Source organism: Castanea sativa, chromosome 11, assembly GCF_040712315.1.
Source record: "Castanea sativa cultivar Marrone di Chiusa Pesio chromosome 11, ASM4071231v1".
Taxonomy (NCBI): Eukaryota; Viridiplantae; Streptophyta; class Magnoliopsida; order Fagales; family Fagaceae; genus Castanea; species Castanea sativa.
The window spans coordinates 48,539,156-48,558,873 of NC_134023.1; the positions used below are offsets into that span (position 1 = coordinate 48,539,156).

Consider the following 19,718-nt stretch of genomic DNA (forward strand, 5'->3'; position numbering starts at 1 on the left):
TTTCAAAAGCTCTGAACTGGCATCCGAAGCTAGGAGGGAACGTCGGTACTCTGCCTCCCTCAAACTCAATCAATATCAACAACATGTCGTGACTGGTTAGGCTTGGTTGATTTTGTCAAAAAAGAAAGTAGGTTTCAGGGGTTCATTAATTAGTACACCTCCGGTGCTAGCAAGGTCGGGACCATGGTTGTCCGTCTCCAGGTTGTTGGCCGATAAGATCTCTGAGATTAACTAGCCAGCTGGGTTGGTTTGGCTATTCCTTTCTATTGAAAATGAGTCATCTATCTGCGTGAGTCACCTTCTTTTAGGCTCCGCTAGACAACACGGCATTCGAGAAATTATTAGGTCCATTAGAAGAACTACTAACGTGGTCCTTCCTAATCTTCTAACCAATAAAATGCCATTATTTATGCAAATGTGATATTACATTATAATTTTTATTTCTTATTCTTTATACTGATTCTTATTCTTTATACTGATTAGTAAACTTACTCACACATTTGCATAGATGACATTATCTCATTGGTTGGGAGGACCATGTCAGGTGGATCTAATAATTTTTCTTTCTTTACCCACAAATGTAGGAAATGTCATTTGAATTAAATGTCGTTTTCCATGTTGAATAGCTTTCCGAATGTGGGAAATATTTCTATAAGATTCAAAAGATAGGTAAAATGAATTGGGAAAATATATAGCTTATAGAACTTTCGCCCAAACTGTACCTGGAATTTTTCCTTTGCACTTTTATCATCGGAGGTTTTCGAGCTAAAATCGATATTACGCTTCGCGTTTCTGTGCAATCAACGTGCGCAATGGTCTTCAATTCCCAGTTCCCACGTCTCCACGTCTACAACCAACATGCATCCTTTATGCGCCACGTGGAAAAGCAAATCCCAATAATACCCTAACCTTTATAACACACACCACACCAGAAGAACAACTCGATTTACGGTAAATTGAGAACTCCTTAAAGGCCATTTTCGTCAACACAGAATCTCACTCACTCTCCCTCTCAAGCTTTTTTATTCAAAAAGTCACAAACAGCAAAATCTCTCTCTCTCTCTCTCTCTCTCTCATCAGTGAATCACAGTTTGCTTCAACAGAAAGAGATGAATTATGAGCAGAGGCTCAAAGCCGCAGCGAGAGTTATACTCGCCGACGACTCACGCGCCGGTGACGCGCCTAAGGACGCCGCGAGATTCGGAGTCACGGCGACGCTGAAACCTTACCAAGTCGAAGGAGTTTCGTGGCTCATTCGGCGGTACAATCTCGGCGTCAACGTTATTCTCGGTACGATTTTTCACTTTCTCAACTTTTTTTCCGTGTTTGGTTGCTGTGAAATCTTGAGTAAAAGTAAATGAAGTTTTGGAAATTTGAGTTTATAGTTAGTGAAATTCAACTTAAACTGATAACGGTTAAAAATTTACTCCATAATTAGGGCTCATTCTCAGCGATACAATTCGGATTAATTTTCATTTATATGCATATTTAATAATTGGAATGTACATTTAATTGATTGTGTTTCCTTGTTGAATTTGCAGGAGATGAGGTACGGTTTACAATACTTAGATGAAGTTCAAAGTTCTCTTTAAATTCATCAGAATGCCTCAGATATGTTTTTAATTCTAAGTATGTTCATAAAATAGTTGAAGTAATTATGGAGATTGTTGATAATTTTTACCTACCAAGACCTCTTTTAGACTGCGCAAAAGTGAGAGATTTGTGCACAGGTACGAAGTGTTTGATCCTTCGAATTAATTGCTCCAGAGATAACACTTTAGAGAGACTCCAATTGAGATATGAGATTGGGATACCAACTTACTCGCAATTAATACTAAAGCTTAAGTCTATGGCTTTGTGGTCAATCATGTGTGTATACTTAACAATCTCCCTATCATGTTTGAGTTATCGTCTTTATTGTTAAATTATCAATTCTGCCAAAAGTTTAAGCTATCGGGAAATCGTGAATTTAATCACTTAACCATAATTTCAACACTCCCCCTCACTTGTGGGCCTAAACTTCTCCTTAATAAGTGGGGGCCCAACAAATGGAAATTTAACATTTTAAATGGGAGGTAGAGCAAAGACAAGGATCGAAATTAGAATCTCCTGCTTTGATACCATATTAAATTATCAATTCTTCCAAAAGTTTAAACTATCAGGAAATAGTGAGTTTAATCACTTAACCATAATTCTATCATCTATGTGAGTTTAGAGGCCTCTTTTTCGGCCATGAATAAGAGCTACTAGCTCCTTTTTGCTGCCTGCCACAATTTGCTCTAATACCACTTGTCTAGAGAGATAAATTTGTGAGGCGGCTTTTTTGTATGGCCTAAATATAATATTGGAGTACCACTTAACTCAAAAGTTTCAATAAACCAAATGAATAGAATATTTGAGTAGAGGATATGCACATTTAAGTGCCTGATATTAAATGTTCTTTACTTTGCAATTTTAGATTGAGGCTTGATTTGTTGTTGTTGTTGTACTTTAGTTTTTTTTTTTATTTTTAGGAAATGATATTTCTATTTTTCCTTTTCCATGATCTTTCTTGAAGTAATTGAACTTACCATACTACGATTTGCACACAAACAATGATAGGGACACAACTTTTTTCACAACTTTGTTGAGGTGGGAAGTTGTTATTGATGCAACATTATTTTCTCATGGACTTGCCAATTACACCACTTTAAGTCTGCACCAATCACAGTATGCCATCTCAGCAGTAGTGAAATATTTTATGCCACTAGACTTATTATTTGCACGCTTACCATGTTAGAGATTCTTGAAGACAAATTGCTATACCAAAGAGAGAGCTTTTGAACTTTCCTGAACTTTTGGACTTCTTGTAAACCAATGAATACTTTCCGAGTTACATGTGAAATACTTTTCCCAAGGGACCCCTCTTTGTAGTCTATTTCTACAAATGAACTAATTCTTGATAAACCTGAGAGTGCAAGATATTTCATGAAAATAGACATCCATAGCAGTTAAAAGTAACATACGATAGTTAGTTTATGTTAGTGCTTATAATTTATGAAAAATAAGATGTAAAATGTACCATAAATTTAGAGGGCCAAATCTGTTTCCTTTAGAACACCTTAGACATCTGTGTTTTTTCATCAGTAACTTGGGGAGGGCCACAAAAATGTGAGATGTTTTGAAAGAATGACAACACAGTCTCAAGTATTAAATTCCTGTTACAGGTTTATGTGTGACTTTTCAGTGTTGATTGTAGTTGCTTATTTATGATGACAGACTTTACGTGGTAGGTTACTGTCAGAAAATTGCAGTTTAGCTGCTTATATGGGAAAACCTAACTGTGGTGTGCTTATTTTTTTTAATCTTCTTCAACCTTACCTACCCAAGCAGAAGTGAAAAGAAGGAAATTAATAACGCCTGTAAAGTGTAGAAATCAATGCATAATCTTGTTCAGTGTGCTTTGTATCTAATAAAGTCCTGGACAGATGGGACTAGGCAAGACTTTGCAAGCTATCTCTTTCTTGAGCTATTTGAAGGTTCACAAAAAGTCTCCTGGGCCATTTTGTAAGTTGAGGACATTTTTGTATGATTCTGAACGTCATGAAGTGTTTGTTTCTGGTCTTGGATTGGATTCATACTTTTCTTTTGATTCTTATTTTTATTTCAATTATTTGCAGTGGTGCTATGTCCTCTGAGTGTGACAGATGGTTGGGTTTCAGAGGTAGTTAAATTTGCTCCAAACTTAGAAGTTCTTCGATATGTAGGTGATAAAGAACAGCGCCGCAGTCTACGCTGGACAATGTATGAACATGTGAAATCACAGTCCTCATCCTGTAATGTAAGTTTGTGGGTTTATTAATTGGAGTCGGGCTATGGATGTAATCATTTTTAATTTTTTGGTTACTTTGGTATTATATGATATTAATTCATAACCTTCTAGAATTTTCCTTGGGTTGGGCTTTTGTTTGAAAAATAGGTTTTCCTGTACAATCTAAGTCTTGATGGTTTTCCAAGCTGGATCCATTGACAGGGCTCGTTGTTACCTTTTGACATTCTGTTGACAACATATGACATCGCATTGATGGATCAAGATTTTCTGTCTCAAATATCTTGGCAGTATGCAGTAATTGATGAAGCTCAAAGACTTAAAAACCCTTCCAGTGTATGTTTATTGCTTAAGATAACCTGAAATATTAGTCTTTTTATTTTACTTATCAAAAATAATCATTGTGAATAACATCATTAATCATATTGTGAACATTTTTATTAAGTTTCCTTCAGAAATTAAAAGGAGAACTTAGCACTCTTTATTTACTATTTCTACTGAAAACTATAAGTTTTTGGATTGCAAACACGGAAAAATGACGTACTGAAAGTTTTCTTCAAATAAATATTTGAAAGATTTGAAATATGCAACCGTATTACTTGATACTTATGCCAATTTTAAGTAGATTAAAAACACATTTTAGTTAAAGTGGTTATTTATTTATTTTTATTTTTTTGCCTTTACTTATTGAAGACCTAAATGCTTAAACCTTAACAGGTTCTTTACAATCTCCTCAAAGATCACTTTCTTATGCCAAGACGGTTGTTGATGACTGGTACACCTATTCAAAACAATCTCACTGAACTTTGGGCTTTGATGCATTTTTGTATGCCTTCTGTGTTTGGGACACTAGACCAATTCCTTTTCACATTCAAGGAAGCTGGAGATCCTTCATCAGGTTATCCTCTTACCAGCCATTAGTAAGTTGCGCAGTGATTTTAGCTCTTCCAAAACTATGAATTTATGTTTATATAATTTAAGTTTCTACTTCTGCTATAACTAATTATAGTATATTTTAATTCAAAATTTACCCAAATAATAAAAGAAGCCAGGTCATCAATTGAATGGTTATTTGGCTGCGCCAGTGGCCTATGGTGCAATTATAATCAAAATTTTATGAATATGTTGAGAAATGATTTCATTGGTATAAACGGTTTGGAGTCAATTTAAGATTTATCAATCTATAAAGTTGTAATTAAGTATAATTGGGGTCACAACTTTTCAGAATTATAATGTTAGCTGAGCTGCTGAAGATCATAATAGTCCTGGTTTAGAATTTCAAACATTGAGTGAGTGTGTTAACCTGTACATTGATTTGCTCATTTCTTCAATTACCCAGTTTTACAAGTTTGTTTCTTGAATTTGAAAAAAGCAATTAAAATATTACTGTTATCTTTTCTTTCCAATTTTATGTACAAAATTTCTCAATCATGTGAAGTTTGTGTCAAGAACAGTACTTTGTTTTGATAATCATGATTGTTATTGATGCTACTTTTCTTGAATACTCTTGCTTCCATAAGTTTTAGAGCTCCAACTCATGCACACAGCACACATGTAGATACATTCAGAATATATGCATTGCTAGTAGTGTGGGCTTGCTACCTTTAATGTGATAACAGCTTTTAGTTTGGAACTGTCACAATCTAATCACTTAACCTGGCTTTGTTTTTTTTTTTTTTGGTGGTGATAGCTTCCTTTCTTCATGGCTTTGGTGATTTATTAACGAGAAAGAGGTTTGGGGAAAATGTAACATGATTTCATTTATAAACGTTAAATTTGTTAATTATGATTAGGTCATGATACAGCCAAAGTAAAGGAGCAATTTCAAAGTTTAAAATGTATGTTGGGAGCCTTCATGCTTCGACGAACAAAAGCAAAGCTCATTGAATGTGGAAATCTAGTGCTGCCCGCTCTTACAGAGATAACCGTGTATGCTTTCTGTTTTATGTCACTAACTACTTCAACCAAAAGTCCTGAGTGCTTTTTTACATCACATGATTCTAAGATGCCTTATATTGACAGGATGGCACCGCTGCTCAGCCTGCAAAAGAAGGTGTACTTGTCAATATTGAGAAAGGAGCTTCCTAAATTACTTGCTTTATCTTCAGGTTCATCGAATCATCAATCCTTACAGAATATTGTGCGTTAGTTTATCAACTTTTCACCTTTAGCACCTTTCTTCATTTCCATTCCAGTTATATGTTGCCGTACAATAAATTCCTTTGTTCCTTAACTTTTTCATCCACATTGGAAGAATTATTTTATTTCACCTAGCTTCTAGGTTGAATTAATTAAGGAGGTGTCAGATTTTGGATAGAATAGAATGGTGGAGAAGAATACATATGGTCAACCTTGATTAATCTGTTGAGGATGCATAGCTAATCCCAAAGTTTAGGGACTTGGGCTTTGTTGTTATTGTCAAGTAGCTTCTAGGTTGACAACACTTTATTCAGATGACATAAACTCATTTTCCAAGTGTGGAAGAAGTTTGTATCAAGGGTAGTATATTGATGAACCTTCTGACACTAGGGCTGCCAATGTTTTATGCTTTTTCTTAAATTTGTTGAAGTATAATGTGTGGATTGATGGAATCACTTGATAGATGATTCTCAGTATATTGGGCTTGGGAATTGATATCTGATGTTTCTGATCTGAGGATTTTGTCAGATTCGTGGATCACATGATCCACTCTGCCATTAATTATCCTTATATATGGTGCTTGTGCTCACCTAAAACTAATCATGTCTTTAGCTACTTATGCTCCTTGTAAGTCAAGAAAGGAAAAAGCTATGCAAAAGTTCACTCACTGTTAGCCTCATGGATTGAGTCCATTGGCTGAAGCATGCCAGTTAAAGAAGGGGTTAGTGGAAATTGATGGGTCCCTGTTGGCCTTCCACAGTTCCACCCCTAAAGCTACGTAATATTCTCGCCAAATGACAAGAATGATATGATGATTTTTGAACCTTCTTAATTAATAATAAAGTACAGCCTGGTACTTAACTGGAGTGCTATGACTCATTCTGGACTGGATTAAGGGGCTTGCTGCCTTTATCAATATGATTTACATAGCTTGAGTGGTGAAAACTAACTCCAAATTTGTTACAAAATACAGGGAAACATAAATATATGGACTAGCAAGGCAGTACAATGACTTAAAATTTTCCTCAACAATTGACTGCCTCAAAACTCATGAAATCTTTCTTTACAAAATCTGCTTTAAAAACCATTTCTACTTTAAAACATATCTAATTAGGAATGTTGTGGTGTAGAATGTGAACTTTTAGTAGAAGTCTGTTTTGCTATCTTAGTAGTCTAAGGCCCTTAATCATGTAATTTTTTATTTCTTGCTTTACAAATTCAAATGATTTGTTGATACTTAATTGCTTACATTGATTGCAATTCATGTAGGTTGGATTACTTTTTATTATTTTTAATATTAACATGTTATTTTACATTAGCAAAAGGGAATTTTTGTAATCATTCCATAAACCCTAATATAAATATGTGCTAAGGTGAAGGACTGATCAACCAGCACTAAGCCTTTTCTCAAAATCTCTTCTCCATTCTTCTTTTACAACTCAACTTATGGTTTTTGTTTTTTGTTTTTTTATTATTATAACCTGTATGGTTGTATTGGATGTGTTTATATCTGTGTCACTCTAATGTTATAAAGCATTTGACCATTGATCTGCAAATTGTGTACAGGTAATACAGCTAAGAAAAGCAAGTAGCCATCCTTACCTTTTTCCTGGTATTGAGCCTGAACCATTTGAGGAGGGTGAACACCTAGTTCAGGTAGCCCTACTTTCTTATGTTGATTTGATATAATCGAGGTGTAATTGATGTGGGGTGGGACGTGGGAACCAAGTTATTTGGTCTCAAAACTCTATAATCTCCTTAATAGTGAAGGGGAAAACAAAAGGCGAGAGAGAAAAAGAAAGAGGGATAATAAGGTTGCTTGCTTGTGCTATTTTAGCCCAAAATGGATAAACTCTGTGCTTTATATCTGGGTTGATATATATTAAATCTGTCTTTTCCTCACTCATGATGTTTCCTTTGAATTGAAACCTGTATTCGTTTATGGCTTCTTGATCAGGCCAGTGGCAAACTTATGATATTGGACCAACTACTCCAGAAGCTACATAATTCTGGACACCGTGTCCTTCTCTTTGCTCAGATGACACATACACTTGACATTTTACAGGTTTCTTGTCCTTTTACAAAGAAGACTTTAATAATCTCTTCAGCTAAATTAGATAGTGTGCAGTTTGTTTTAAGAAGTGTCTCCATATTCAATGTAGGATTTTCTTGAGTTACGAAAGCATTCCTATGAGCGTCTTGATGGATCAGTTCGGGCTGAGGAGCGCTTCTCTGCAATACGAAGCTTCAGTGGGCAATCAATTAAAGGGAGCTTGAATTCTGGGTCTGACCAAAATGGTGCATTTGTTTTTATGATCTCTACAAGAGCTGGAGGAGTTGGCTTGAATCTAGTGGCTGCTGATACTGTGAGCTTTATCAAACTCAACCAACCATGCCCTCATCATTTTTAATTGAGTCAAAGCAGGAACTTTGGACTTGTTTTGTGTTCATTCATGTGGTATATGAACATGTTAATATGTTTGTGTGGTTTGAAGGAAATGGTTCTTATCTGTCCAAATACAAATACTTCTTCGGTCTTTTTACCCAAAGTGTAGTTTTACTTGTTTTAAATTAATTTCTTGAGATATTTCATATATACCATTGATTATGACATGGCATGAAAAATGTACAGTATGGAGAAAGTTAATTCTTGAAACTGTGTGGAAACCCATCCCTGTAATTAATGAGGCTAAGGGCTGAGAAATGAGATGTGCATTGATGCATTCTACGTGTTCTATGCTATAACTTCTAAACTTCCTGATTGCATGAATTCAAAGCTGGTCAGTGCACGACTATGATAAAGATGATTGACATAATATTGACAGATTCTGGTATGGTTCTTATAGTCTTAGAAATCCCCACACTCTCTTACCTATTCCATATGATGAGGAAATCATGATACGATGAATTTCTTCTTTGATCAATTTTGAGGGAGGATGTAGCTAGGCTGTCAAAATTTGAAATTGTTATTTACTTGTTGGGGAGAAGATTCAGATATCAGAATCTGGTGATTAATCAATCATCTCATCTAAAGATAATTTGCCAGTGGACTTGCACTGGTGGCTGAAAATAGTTTTCTGGGGATGTTACAGACTACAGATATCAATAACAGACATAAGCTTGAAGGCTTTGATGATCTGAATGGGTGTTGTGGAAACAATCATGAGTAGATCTTTGATAACTCATAGTTCAGCTTAGAGGTGACAATGGTTGCCAATCTGGGTATCATGTATGATGTAAGGTGGGAAATGGATTTGCACTACTGAGCTAGGTACTACCTGCTTCAGAATACAAGAAAGAAATACTGCATAGTATTATTACCATAAATCTGTTTAATAATGTTCAAGAAATTAATTTGGCAAGGTGTTGTAACAATTTCATTCTGTTTCTATATGTGTTTTCCTTCACAAAAAATATACTGGACAAGGCTAAATGAAAATACCTGAGGTAATTATAAGTCTTTATCTCTTCCTTTTGAGGTTTTCAAAATTTCAGTTGGTTGTCTAATCAACAATGTAGTAAAATATTTTTAATTTTTTTCCATTTATTTCAGCAAGTTGTTTTGTTTTCTGAAATTTGTATAGTGAAAATGATTTAAACAACTCTAATTACATATTTTGGACGTTATATTACCTAAAAAGGGAGGTATGGTAATCCTCATGTTCAAAAGGCTCTAAGGCAGGTTTTTACTTCTCTTGATGTTAATGACTTAGATAATGATATCCCCTGTGGTTGAAAGTGTATAATGGTTAAGAAACCTTATTTCTGTGTAATGCAGAAGCCTACCTGGATCTTGTTCTTCCTTGAAGTTGCTTCAGAGCACATCTTTGTATCCTAGTGACATTATTTATGGATTTTTCACAACTTGTTTTCAATCCACATTGTTAGGTTATATTCTATGAGCAAGATTGGAATCCTCAAGTGGACAAGCAGGCTCTGCAGCGGGCACACCGAATTGGTCAAATGAATCATGTTTTGTCCATAAACCTAGTTACCAGACATACTGTGGATGAGGTGAGATTTTACTAATCACTATCAGCCTGTGATGTTGAAAACCATAATATAGACTGTTGGTTTCATGTGTGCCGGTATAGGTTATTATGAGGAGAGCAGAGAGGAAGTTGCGGCTTAGCCATAATGTTGTTGGGGATGATGTTATGAACTGGGAAGGTAAAGAAACTGCAGGAGTTGAAACTGGTGATTTGCGTTCTATCATATTTGGGTTACACAGGTTTGATCCTACTGAGATCTCTACTGAGAAATTGGGTGAGACGCAGATGTCTGACCTGAATGCTATGGTTGAGAAGGTACTTGCAAAGCGCTATGAACAAACTGCAGCAAAGGATGATAGGAAATTTGAGGTTAACCCATTAGAATTGTCAAGTGGATCTGTTATTGCTATTGGAGAAAGTTCTACCTCTGTCGGTTTAGATCCTGGTGTTGATGATGATTCATATCTCTCCTGGGTTGAAAAATTGAAGGAGGCATCACAAACAGGCAGTAACCCAATTATGGAGTCAGGAGCTAGAAGGCAAGCCCCTGAGGAAAAGCTTCTAAAACTTGAGGCTGCGAGGAAGAAGGCAGAAGAGAAGAAGTTGTCTAAGTGGGAAGCCCTTGGATACTGCTCATTGTCTGTAAAAGAACCTATTCCTCCTGAGGATAGTGATATGATGTCAGATTCAGGTTCTGTTCATTTTGTTTATGGAGATTGTACACAACCTTCAAAAATTTGTCCATCTGAACCCACAATTATCTTCAGGTAAGTTCATTGCTCTGGAAAGGCCTTCAATTCTGAATTTGTAAAAGTTTATATAAAACAACCTATTTCATCTCCTGTTACATGACACTAATATCTCAACTCTTTATTTTTTGTAATGGTTCCATCTCATTTTAGGTTCATCCATTTTTACTTGTAGATTTTTATGTTGATTTTGCAGTTGTGTTGATGACTCTGGAAATTGGGGCTGTGGAGGCATGTTTGATGCACTGGCCAAACTTTCTGCAAGTATCCCTGATGCATATCAACAAGCTTCTGAATTTGGGGACCTGCATGTTGGTGATCTGCATCTTATTAGAATTAATGGTCAGCTTCTGTGTTCTCTCTTCCTTATTTTATATTGTTTAATAACCAAATATGCTTTGTATTGTTTAAAGACACACAAGCACACTTTAGAAGTTGTTCAGGTACTGATGACAGGAATTTGTTAACAATGTTCAACCCATGCAAACAATGTTCAAGACCCACTGGTTGTGTGTAACTTGCTAATTGAAAAATTAAATCCTTAGATATCCTGTTTCCAGCTTCTACTCAATGGCTAAATGAAGAAGATTATCACAAGTAGGTACTATTTATATGATTTCCCAATGAAAGAATGTGTTACCTCATTGTAGATAATCCATCTAATTATTAATCAAATGGTTTTGAAGGACACCACACAGCATCGGTTAGATTGGGTTAATTTATGCAGATACCTGTAAGAAGGACCCATGGTTGTAGCCTTTGAAGTATTATGGTGGGCTAGGATAGATTCATGATGCATGTTCAGTATGTGGTAATAGATGGGAACAGGGTGTGGACATCAACCTTTGGAAGTCTTGTATATCCAGAAGTGTACAACATTGCAGTTCATAACAATGCTACAGTTAGTTCTGGTTTGGAAACTCCGATTGATAGGAGGGCACGCTATTAGAATATTAGGTTTATTCGAGATGTTAATGACAGGGAACTGGAGTTGATTGATGCTTTGTTTGATATGTTATACTCAAATTTCCCATGTAATGAGGGTTCTGCCAGACAGAAGTAGAGATTGACTAGTGATGGCAATTCAATGTTAGCTCTTACTATGAAGCATTAAACAAGGGGGGCGACATTTCATTGGAAATGTTTTGGAGCACAAGGGCCCCAAACAACGTGAGGAAAGATTCTAAATGGTGACAATCTTATCAAGAGAGTGATAAGTCTGTTAAATTGATATTGCATGTGCAGAAACAGTGGTGACACTGTAGATCATCTGTTATTATATTGTTACATTGCTTATGAATTTTGGACGTTTACCTTCACAATGTTTGGGACACAATGGGTACAAGAGTGGTATAGAACTACTTTTTGGATGGAGGAATTGATTGGATAAATATTCTTCGGTGTAGCAAACTTATTACCTCTATATACCTTTTGTGGAAGGTAAAAATCTAAAGTTTTTTTTGAGGATATGGAAAACACGTTTACTTAGCTAAAATCATCTTTCTTAAGAACTTTATTTGAATTGTCTCGTGTTTTGGGCGATAGTGAGATGCAGTCCATTGTAGCCTTCATTGATTCCCTTGCATATAGACTGTAAATTCCAAACTTTGGTGTTCAATTTCTTTTTTGGTTGGTTGTAAGGTTTCTTTCTTTCGTATAATTCTTCACCTCTCAACCAATTGGTTGCTATGCAGAGGACAGTGATGAACAGAATATGGATGGTGGTAGTCCTCAATGGGTGGCTTTGGCTGTTGTACAGTCTTACAGTGTCAGGCGTAAAATCCCTCGCAGCAACATCTCTCTTCCTGACCTGGAACGTTGCTTATCAAAAGCATCGTTCTCAGCAGCTCAAAACTCTGGTAAGGTGTCGAGACACAATTGGCTTGTTCTTGGCTTGCTCTTCCATCCTTTGGTTATTTTGAAATTCTGAGTGGATTGTGCGCTTCCTTGTAAATGTAACCAAGTTTTGCTTTGTAGTTTGCGTGCTTTGAGGCATGAATTTTTGTATCTAGTTAACTGTGGTGATTATTTGATTGCTTGGCATCATGGTCATAAAATTCTCTTCTATTTATTAGAAACACCTCATTTACCAGAATTCTCAGGTAGGTAATTTAGAATGTGAAATTTGTTTATTCTTCATATGTGAAATCATCTTATGTTATATTTATCTGATTTTTCCAAAAGCTTCAATACACATGCCACGTATTGGGTATCAGGATGGATCAGATCGCTCAGATTGGTACACAGTGGAACGTCTTCTACGAAAATATGCTTCCATATATGGCATTAAAATTTTTGTGTATGTTCTTTTCTCTCTCTCTCTCTCTCTCTCTCTCTCTCTCTGTACATGCATGGAAAATTAATTCCTTATAATTTTGCAGGTATTATTATCGACGGTCAACTTGAGGCATGGCTTGAGTTTTAAATCAATCTCCAGCTAACAAAAATCCTAGCTTGATAGCATAAAAAAGGATATGTGCATCTCTCTCCTTTCATGTTTTGCAATATTTAAATTAACTTCCCCTTTTAGTTTAGCCTTTTACTGGGGACAGAATAGGGAGGATTTGGGAAAATAGGAGGGAAAAGGCGGAGTTGGATTTGGGGACGGTGGAACCGTGAAATATGCAAATCTAACATCTGGGATGATGTTCAAAATTTTCTTGTAAATAAAACTGTGAAAGGATCTTGGTCGTTGGTCTGATTTTCAAGCGAGGCCCTAAAACTCTGGCAGTTTTATTTATTTATTTTTAATCAATTATATTAATGAAGTAGTTTACAAATTACAAGATCTCAACAGGAGAAAACAAAAAAACAAAGAGTTTATGACACTATAAATTAACAATTCATAAAATATACAACTCTTGTATGCAGTATTCAGGGTTAGGTTTCTCATCTAACAAGACGTGTCCCACAAAAAAGTATTGCTCTAAACATAGGCAAATACGGTGGAAGAGATATTCCAAATAATACACAGAACCTTGTTACCTAGGATATTTGGCATTGCTTTATAGTTGCTTTACAAATTCTTGATTTTTCTAACAACAGCTTCCTCTGATAGCATATTGCTGCTACTATATACTCTAGTATGCGATATAGTACTGCAGCAACCCACATTTGCTTAAACACAATTGCTCTAAATCCTCCAATCTTCAAGTTTCTAAGGTCCCATTAGAGAAATTCTGACCAAGAGGAACCAATCTGATGAATGTCACACCATGCCAGTCTTCAAGCTTCTAAGGTCCCATTAGAGACATTCTGACTAAGAGGAACCAATCTGATGAATGTCACACCATGCCAGCAACTGAGACCAGATCCTACTAGTAAAAGGACAATAAAAAAACACATTTCAAGAGCCTTCCCCGAGTTGATAGTCTATTTAAAATAGCTAACCAAAAATGAAGGCATGCTCGGGAATGGAAGAATTATGCCAGTCTAATTTCCACCATGGTGCTTCTTCATGTTTGACTCTAATTTCATTCCAAGCAGAATAACAAATATAGGCACCCAATTTGAAAATTACCTACTGCACAGAATCAGTTTAGCCAACTATATCCTTGATAAATATGCTTGGGGGAGCACCATTTCTTCGGATCTAGCAGGACACATCCAATAATTAGAATATATATATTTCATATGAAAGAGCATGAGGTTTTTCCATGTGATGCATTCATTAAGATTTTTATTATTATTAAGGCTTCCACCTCAACAAAATTAGTACTACCTCCGTTCTAATTTGTTTGTCCTGTTTGAAAAGTCAAACTTTTAAAGGGAACATCATTTATTGTCTTATCTGCTTTATAAAAATGTGTAAGTATCCAAAACTACTCTTAAATAATTTATCAAAAAATAGTTTTGAAAATAAAATAGGAGTATAATAGGAACATTAATAAATTAATGACTTTTATTTTTAGAAATAAGACAATATTTTGGGACATCCCAAAATGGAATAGAGGACAAACAAACTGAGAATGAGGGAGTATTTGATTATGGAAAATACTAACGGATGCTCTTAGAGAACTAGTTAACAGTCTATTTAAAAAAAAGTTTTTATGAAAAAAGATAAAATAAAAATAAAAATAAATAATTAATACTTTGACAGCTTTTTTCATATTCTATAAAAGTGGTGTCAAAACTTTATTAAAATGAATTATTAACTAATGCTCTAAGGGCACTCATTAATATGACCCTTTAATTATATCAAAGTGTTAGCCTTTGAATTAGCCAATGGAATAAATGCATATATTAATTGTCAATCGTTGTGCATTAATGATTTATATAGAAGGAATTTATAAGATTATTTTTATAAATTTTATATGAGAAATTATTTTTATTTATAATAATAATAATGATAGATTTAGAATACGAGATTATTTATCATGTTTAGTTGCTTTGACAACAATTAACTAAAAAGCCATAAAAAAAAGTAACTATTTGTGAATTTTCTTCTTGCTCAAATTTAGTGTTTTTTTCCAACGGTTGAAACAAAGCCCAACAAAAGAGGGAAAAAAAATTTTAATGACACAATCAATAATGTAAAAAAATAATTGAAAGATATTTACGTTTTTATTTAACCAAAATAATATTTGCATTCCTAAGTAGACGTGAAATATGCCTATACATATATTAATCATTATATCAGACAATTTTCAAATTATTAAACACATGTATAGTATATGATTAAAACAATAGAGTACTTATTGTCTTCAATTTTTTCAAAAAATTATTTTATTACAATTTTTTACCATAAAATTTATTGAAATATTGGAAAAAAACTAATAATGAATGCATTGCAAATTGCGCAAAAACTTAACACTTTGTCATTCAAGTGACTAGCAGTTTCAACAATACCAAACTTGGATAGTTTAGCACTTGCAGCTCGACAATACCAAACTTGGGCAATAAAGTATCCTTAAGATGATCATAACCAACGGAGTGAAGTAGGAGATTTAATGTCAAATAAGAGGTTCTCATCATAACCAACGGAGTGAAGTAAGAGATGTTAATTTTATTCGTGGAATGATCCAAACAAAGATGAGCTTCAGATAATAAAGGAGGGTAGCCAAGAAAAAATTCACTCTTTGGATTTAGGCTAAAGTTTATTTTTTGTATTAGGTCGAAGGTAAGGATAACATGTACATTTCAAAAGTTTTAAGGACATTCAGTATTGGAGAAGTGGAATGGAGTTTTTGGGACGACATTCAATAATTGAGAAGTGGAATGAAGTTTTTTAAATTGTAAAACTAATGAAGGTAACCTATTGATGAGGTCAGAAGCTATAGAAAATGCATATGACCAAAAGTTTAAAAATGGCTTAGACTTGTATAGTAAAGCTAAAGTGATAGAGATGGTTATATGTTTGTAGTGAGGGAAGGGAGTGAGTGTCAACCATGGCAGAAGAGAAAACAAGAAAAGCGAAAAAAAAATAAGATGCGAGAGACGTGAGTGGGAATAAGAGGGGATAAAGGGATAAAGGTATACCCTAAATCATCTTTCACTCATTGAGGGAGAAATGTTGCGTATCAAAGTAGCTGATCAATGAGACAGAAAAATACAACATCTTAAGTGATGTGTCAATTTACCAATAGAGATGAGATTAACACTCAATTTATTTCGATGTAAAATATTTGCAGGAAAATATTTACATTTTACAGTGTCTAGCAGTGTACAAGAGAATATTGTGTAAAATATTTTTCAGTGTTTGGCACAACGTAAAATGTAAAAAGAAAAAACTATTAAAAAATTAAAACATTTTTTTATTAACTTCCAAAAAATACATAAAGACGGACGAGAGATCATTAGAGCTAGTAAAAAATAATGCTCTTTACTTAATTTTGAACAAACTTTCTGCCAAAATCTATAAAAGTTTTTGCTCACTTTACAACAAACAAATTCCTTTACTTTCTAAAGTGAAGCTGACGTTAATTTCTTATTCAAAAAGTTGGGCAAGCAACAATATGAGATTAGATTGTCTTCAAAAAGCTGGGCAAGTGCTTTGCTGTGTAACACAAGAATAACTACACGTTCATCCACCATCCCACGTACAATAAGATGCTCAAAAATCCCAAAATATGTTTTATTTTCTACACCAAGCTGAAATATTTTACATAAATTTGCTTAAATTGATTTGGTTGACTAAAAATATTTTACTTTTGATCAAATATTTTACTGCAAAATAAACACTGTAAAATTGGAAAATATTTTCCTAAAAATATTTTATATTGAAACAAACGGAGTGTAAAAGAAAATGAAGGTACACACAAGACATTATCAAGTATTAAATCAAAAGAAAGCTAAACTTGACCAATGTGAGTAACCAAAACTAATTCACCATTAGAAAGTTTGACAGATATATGGGTAACTGAGGTTATTTTCGTGAGTAAGGAAATAGAGTGAACCACATGGTCAATGGCACCACTATCAATAATCTAATTTTTGGGAGAAATGTTAGAGGGAATAACAAGATGATGAAAAAACACACTAGGCCAATAAGAGGTTTGAAAGTGTTGCTTTTGGTAGTTTGGATGATGAAATCTCTTATGTGTTTGGTAAGTAATGTTGTTCAACTGTTGCTTGAGTTTATAGTGTTCAACTGTTGTTCAAATGGTGTTTCACAAATTACCGTTTGGGTGAAACACACTAGGCCCACCTGAAGTGACATCTCACTCTTCTCTCCCATGCTTTTGTGCATCCATGTGTCATGTCATCAGCGGTGAGTATTATAGGTTTAATTTATAATTTGCATGCCGTTGATTTTGTAAATTTTTCATGTAAACAATCCCATATATACCACAATGTCTCTAATCCCATATATACCACATCTTGCTAGGCCAACCCTAGGTTAAAAGAATTTCGTTGAAAGGGGCTAGACCACTATGACCTGCTAGGACAGCTCTTCAACACGGGCACTACAACTAGATTTTTACAAATATCCTCTGCCCAACTAGCCCCTAACATCGATGAAGAGCGAGAATTAGATGCCGCTTTCCAAACACATGGAGCACACGTCAGTGTTGAACCCAATAATCCAAATGATGTGGAGGAGCTCCCCCCCTCCCCCCCCCCCCCCCCAGTTATGGGGCAACGCAGCAAGCGTGCTAGAAAGTAGCCAGCTCACTCTGACACCTTAACAGGGAAGAAGATGAAAGGAGGGTCCATTGACAGTATCACCGATGCTATCATGGAGTTCATGGAGATGTCAAGGAAAAGGCGTAGTGATAAGGAAAACGAAAGTCTAAAGAAAACGGTTGAATCTGCGCCGGTGGGTGATCCTTTCTTAGTAGACAAGGTCGTGACAATTCTAAACAATATTGAGAATGTCGATGATTACACCATATTCAAGGTCCTTAACGAACTCCATAAACCTGAAAGTAAGGCTGCTTTCATCATGATGGGGCCAGAAAGACGATGGGGCTGGATGGATTTAGTGAGTTGTTTACTCTAAGGGAGTTGGTTAAGGAAGGGAAGAAAGTGAAGGGTTGCTTTTTGTGGGTTTGCAGTTTCAATAGTTAATATTTATTAAGCTAATGACCACTACAACCATTTTTTGTTCAATAGCTTGTATGGTTTAGTGGGGGCACATTGTACAGTGCTAAGGAACAATTATCTTATTATATTTGAACATGTATGTTAATGATTGTACTATTTGGTGGTTTGTTATGTTTATTACATTTTCTTGTTAAGAACTAGCTTTGCTGCTGACTTTATTGTATAAAAATTACCTTTGTTGCTGACTTTATTATATAAGAACTAGTTTATTGTTAAAAGGTAGTTTATTCTATCATGTTTCCTCTCTATCACACTCTGGCTGATGGAGTATCTACACAATTTCCCTTTTCTATATGTAATCATCCAATAAGTTATGGTTGTGTGAGCACCATAAGATCATTTTATAGTTTTGGAAAAACAAGAGACTTGAATGGTAGGTCTCACTTAACTGATGAAACTTTGCTCTGGGACCCAATAGATGTGAATTTTATCTTTTAATGATGCTGGCCTCTTGGGTCCTAAGATTTTGCTGGCAGTTGGACTGGATTTGTCAATTAAGGAACAAAAATGGTATCTAGCTTAGGAACTGTTTTTGCAAATATGTCTACTAGTCTTTATCTTCTGTGGAGGGATGGCTTTTCTGTATTTGTTTCTATTTGTTTCTCTTGAAAACTGTCTTCTATATTAATGACTGAATGGAAACCTATGACATAGGAAAAAAGGAGAGAGAGTAAATATCATCTTCTACTTGATATTTGTAAAATAATGTAGTGTGAAGGGCACTTACAGTGTTTGGTAAGTGATGTTGTTCAACTATTGTTTGAGTTTATAGTGTTCAACTATTGTTCAAATGGTGTTTCACATATTACCGTTTGGGTGAAACACACTGGGCCCACCTGAAGTGACATCTCACTCTTCTCTCCCACGCGTCTGTGCATCCACGTGTCATGTCATCGATGGCTTTCTTCTCTCCCACACGCTATGCATAGTGGCATCTCAGCTCTCGTCTCTCCCATGTGTCTGTGCATTAGGTCTTCACGAAGCTCTTCTCCTCTCCCTCTCACACCAGACCATGTCACATCACCTAGCACATACCAAAGCAACATTAACCCTCCATTAATCTCACACACCCACCCGAATCTCCCATAACTCGTCCCAATGGCATTTTGATCTCGTTCATAAACATGCAGAACCCCCAAATACCCAGTCCTAAATTCACCCAAATTTATCCCCAAATCGTACGGCCTGATCACTTTCCCAACCACCATATTTACTCACACAGCCCAACCACACCTTTGATCATTGTTTATTGTTAGATTTTGTCAAACCATCATTAGGTTTTATCTCAAATCACTTTAAGTGCCCTTCATATCGCATCTGCCATTACTTATGGAGCTTGCAAACACTGCTTCATCCTCCTTGGTCATTCTACCATATTCATCCTCCTCCAACACAGTTCCTACACCTAAGGTAAATGTTTAATATTTGTGTTGAATTCAAAGTTCAAGTTTGCCGTTACTGAAATTTGTTCTTAGTTGTTGTGAC

General features: G+C 35.2%; 1 protein-coding gene across 4 annotated transcripts; it reads left to right on the plus strand.

Moving 5' to 3' along the window:
* The first annotated feature begins 934 nt into the window (after positions 1-934).
* LOC142614489 (putative helicase CHR10) lies at positions 935-13,446 on the plus strand. Of its 4 annotated transcripts, XM_075787007.1 has the most exons (17): positions 935-1,290; positions 1,542-1,549; positions 3,468-3,546; positions 3,660-3,820; positions 4,013-4,144; positions 4,526-4,706; positions 5,602-5,737; positions 5,831-5,948; positions 7,514-7,603; positions 7,905-8,012; positions 8,110-8,313; positions 9,836-9,961; positions 10,042-10,706; positions 10,885-11,030; positions 12,383-12,547; positions 12,873-12,987; positions 13,070-13,446. In XM_075787007.1, exons 1-17 carry the CDS (start codon positions 1,110-1,112, stop codon positions 13,092-13,094), a joined length of 2,640 nt encoding a protein of 879 aa, XP_075643122.1. In that variant the 5' UTR covers positions 935-1,109; the 3' UTR covers positions 13,095-13,446. The 4 variants fall into 4 exon arrangements, with proteins under 4 accessions (XP_075643122.1, XP_075643119.1, XP_075643118.1 ...); XM_075787004.1 differs by lacking the exons at positions 935-1,290; positions 1,542-1,549 and having other exon boundaries at positions 2,428-3,546; positions 12,905-12,987; XM_075787003.1 differs by lacking the exons at positions 935-1,290; positions 1,542-1,549 and having other exon boundaries at positions 2,431-3,546; positions 5,614-5,737.
* Positions 13,447-19,718: the final 6,272 nt, after the last annotated feature.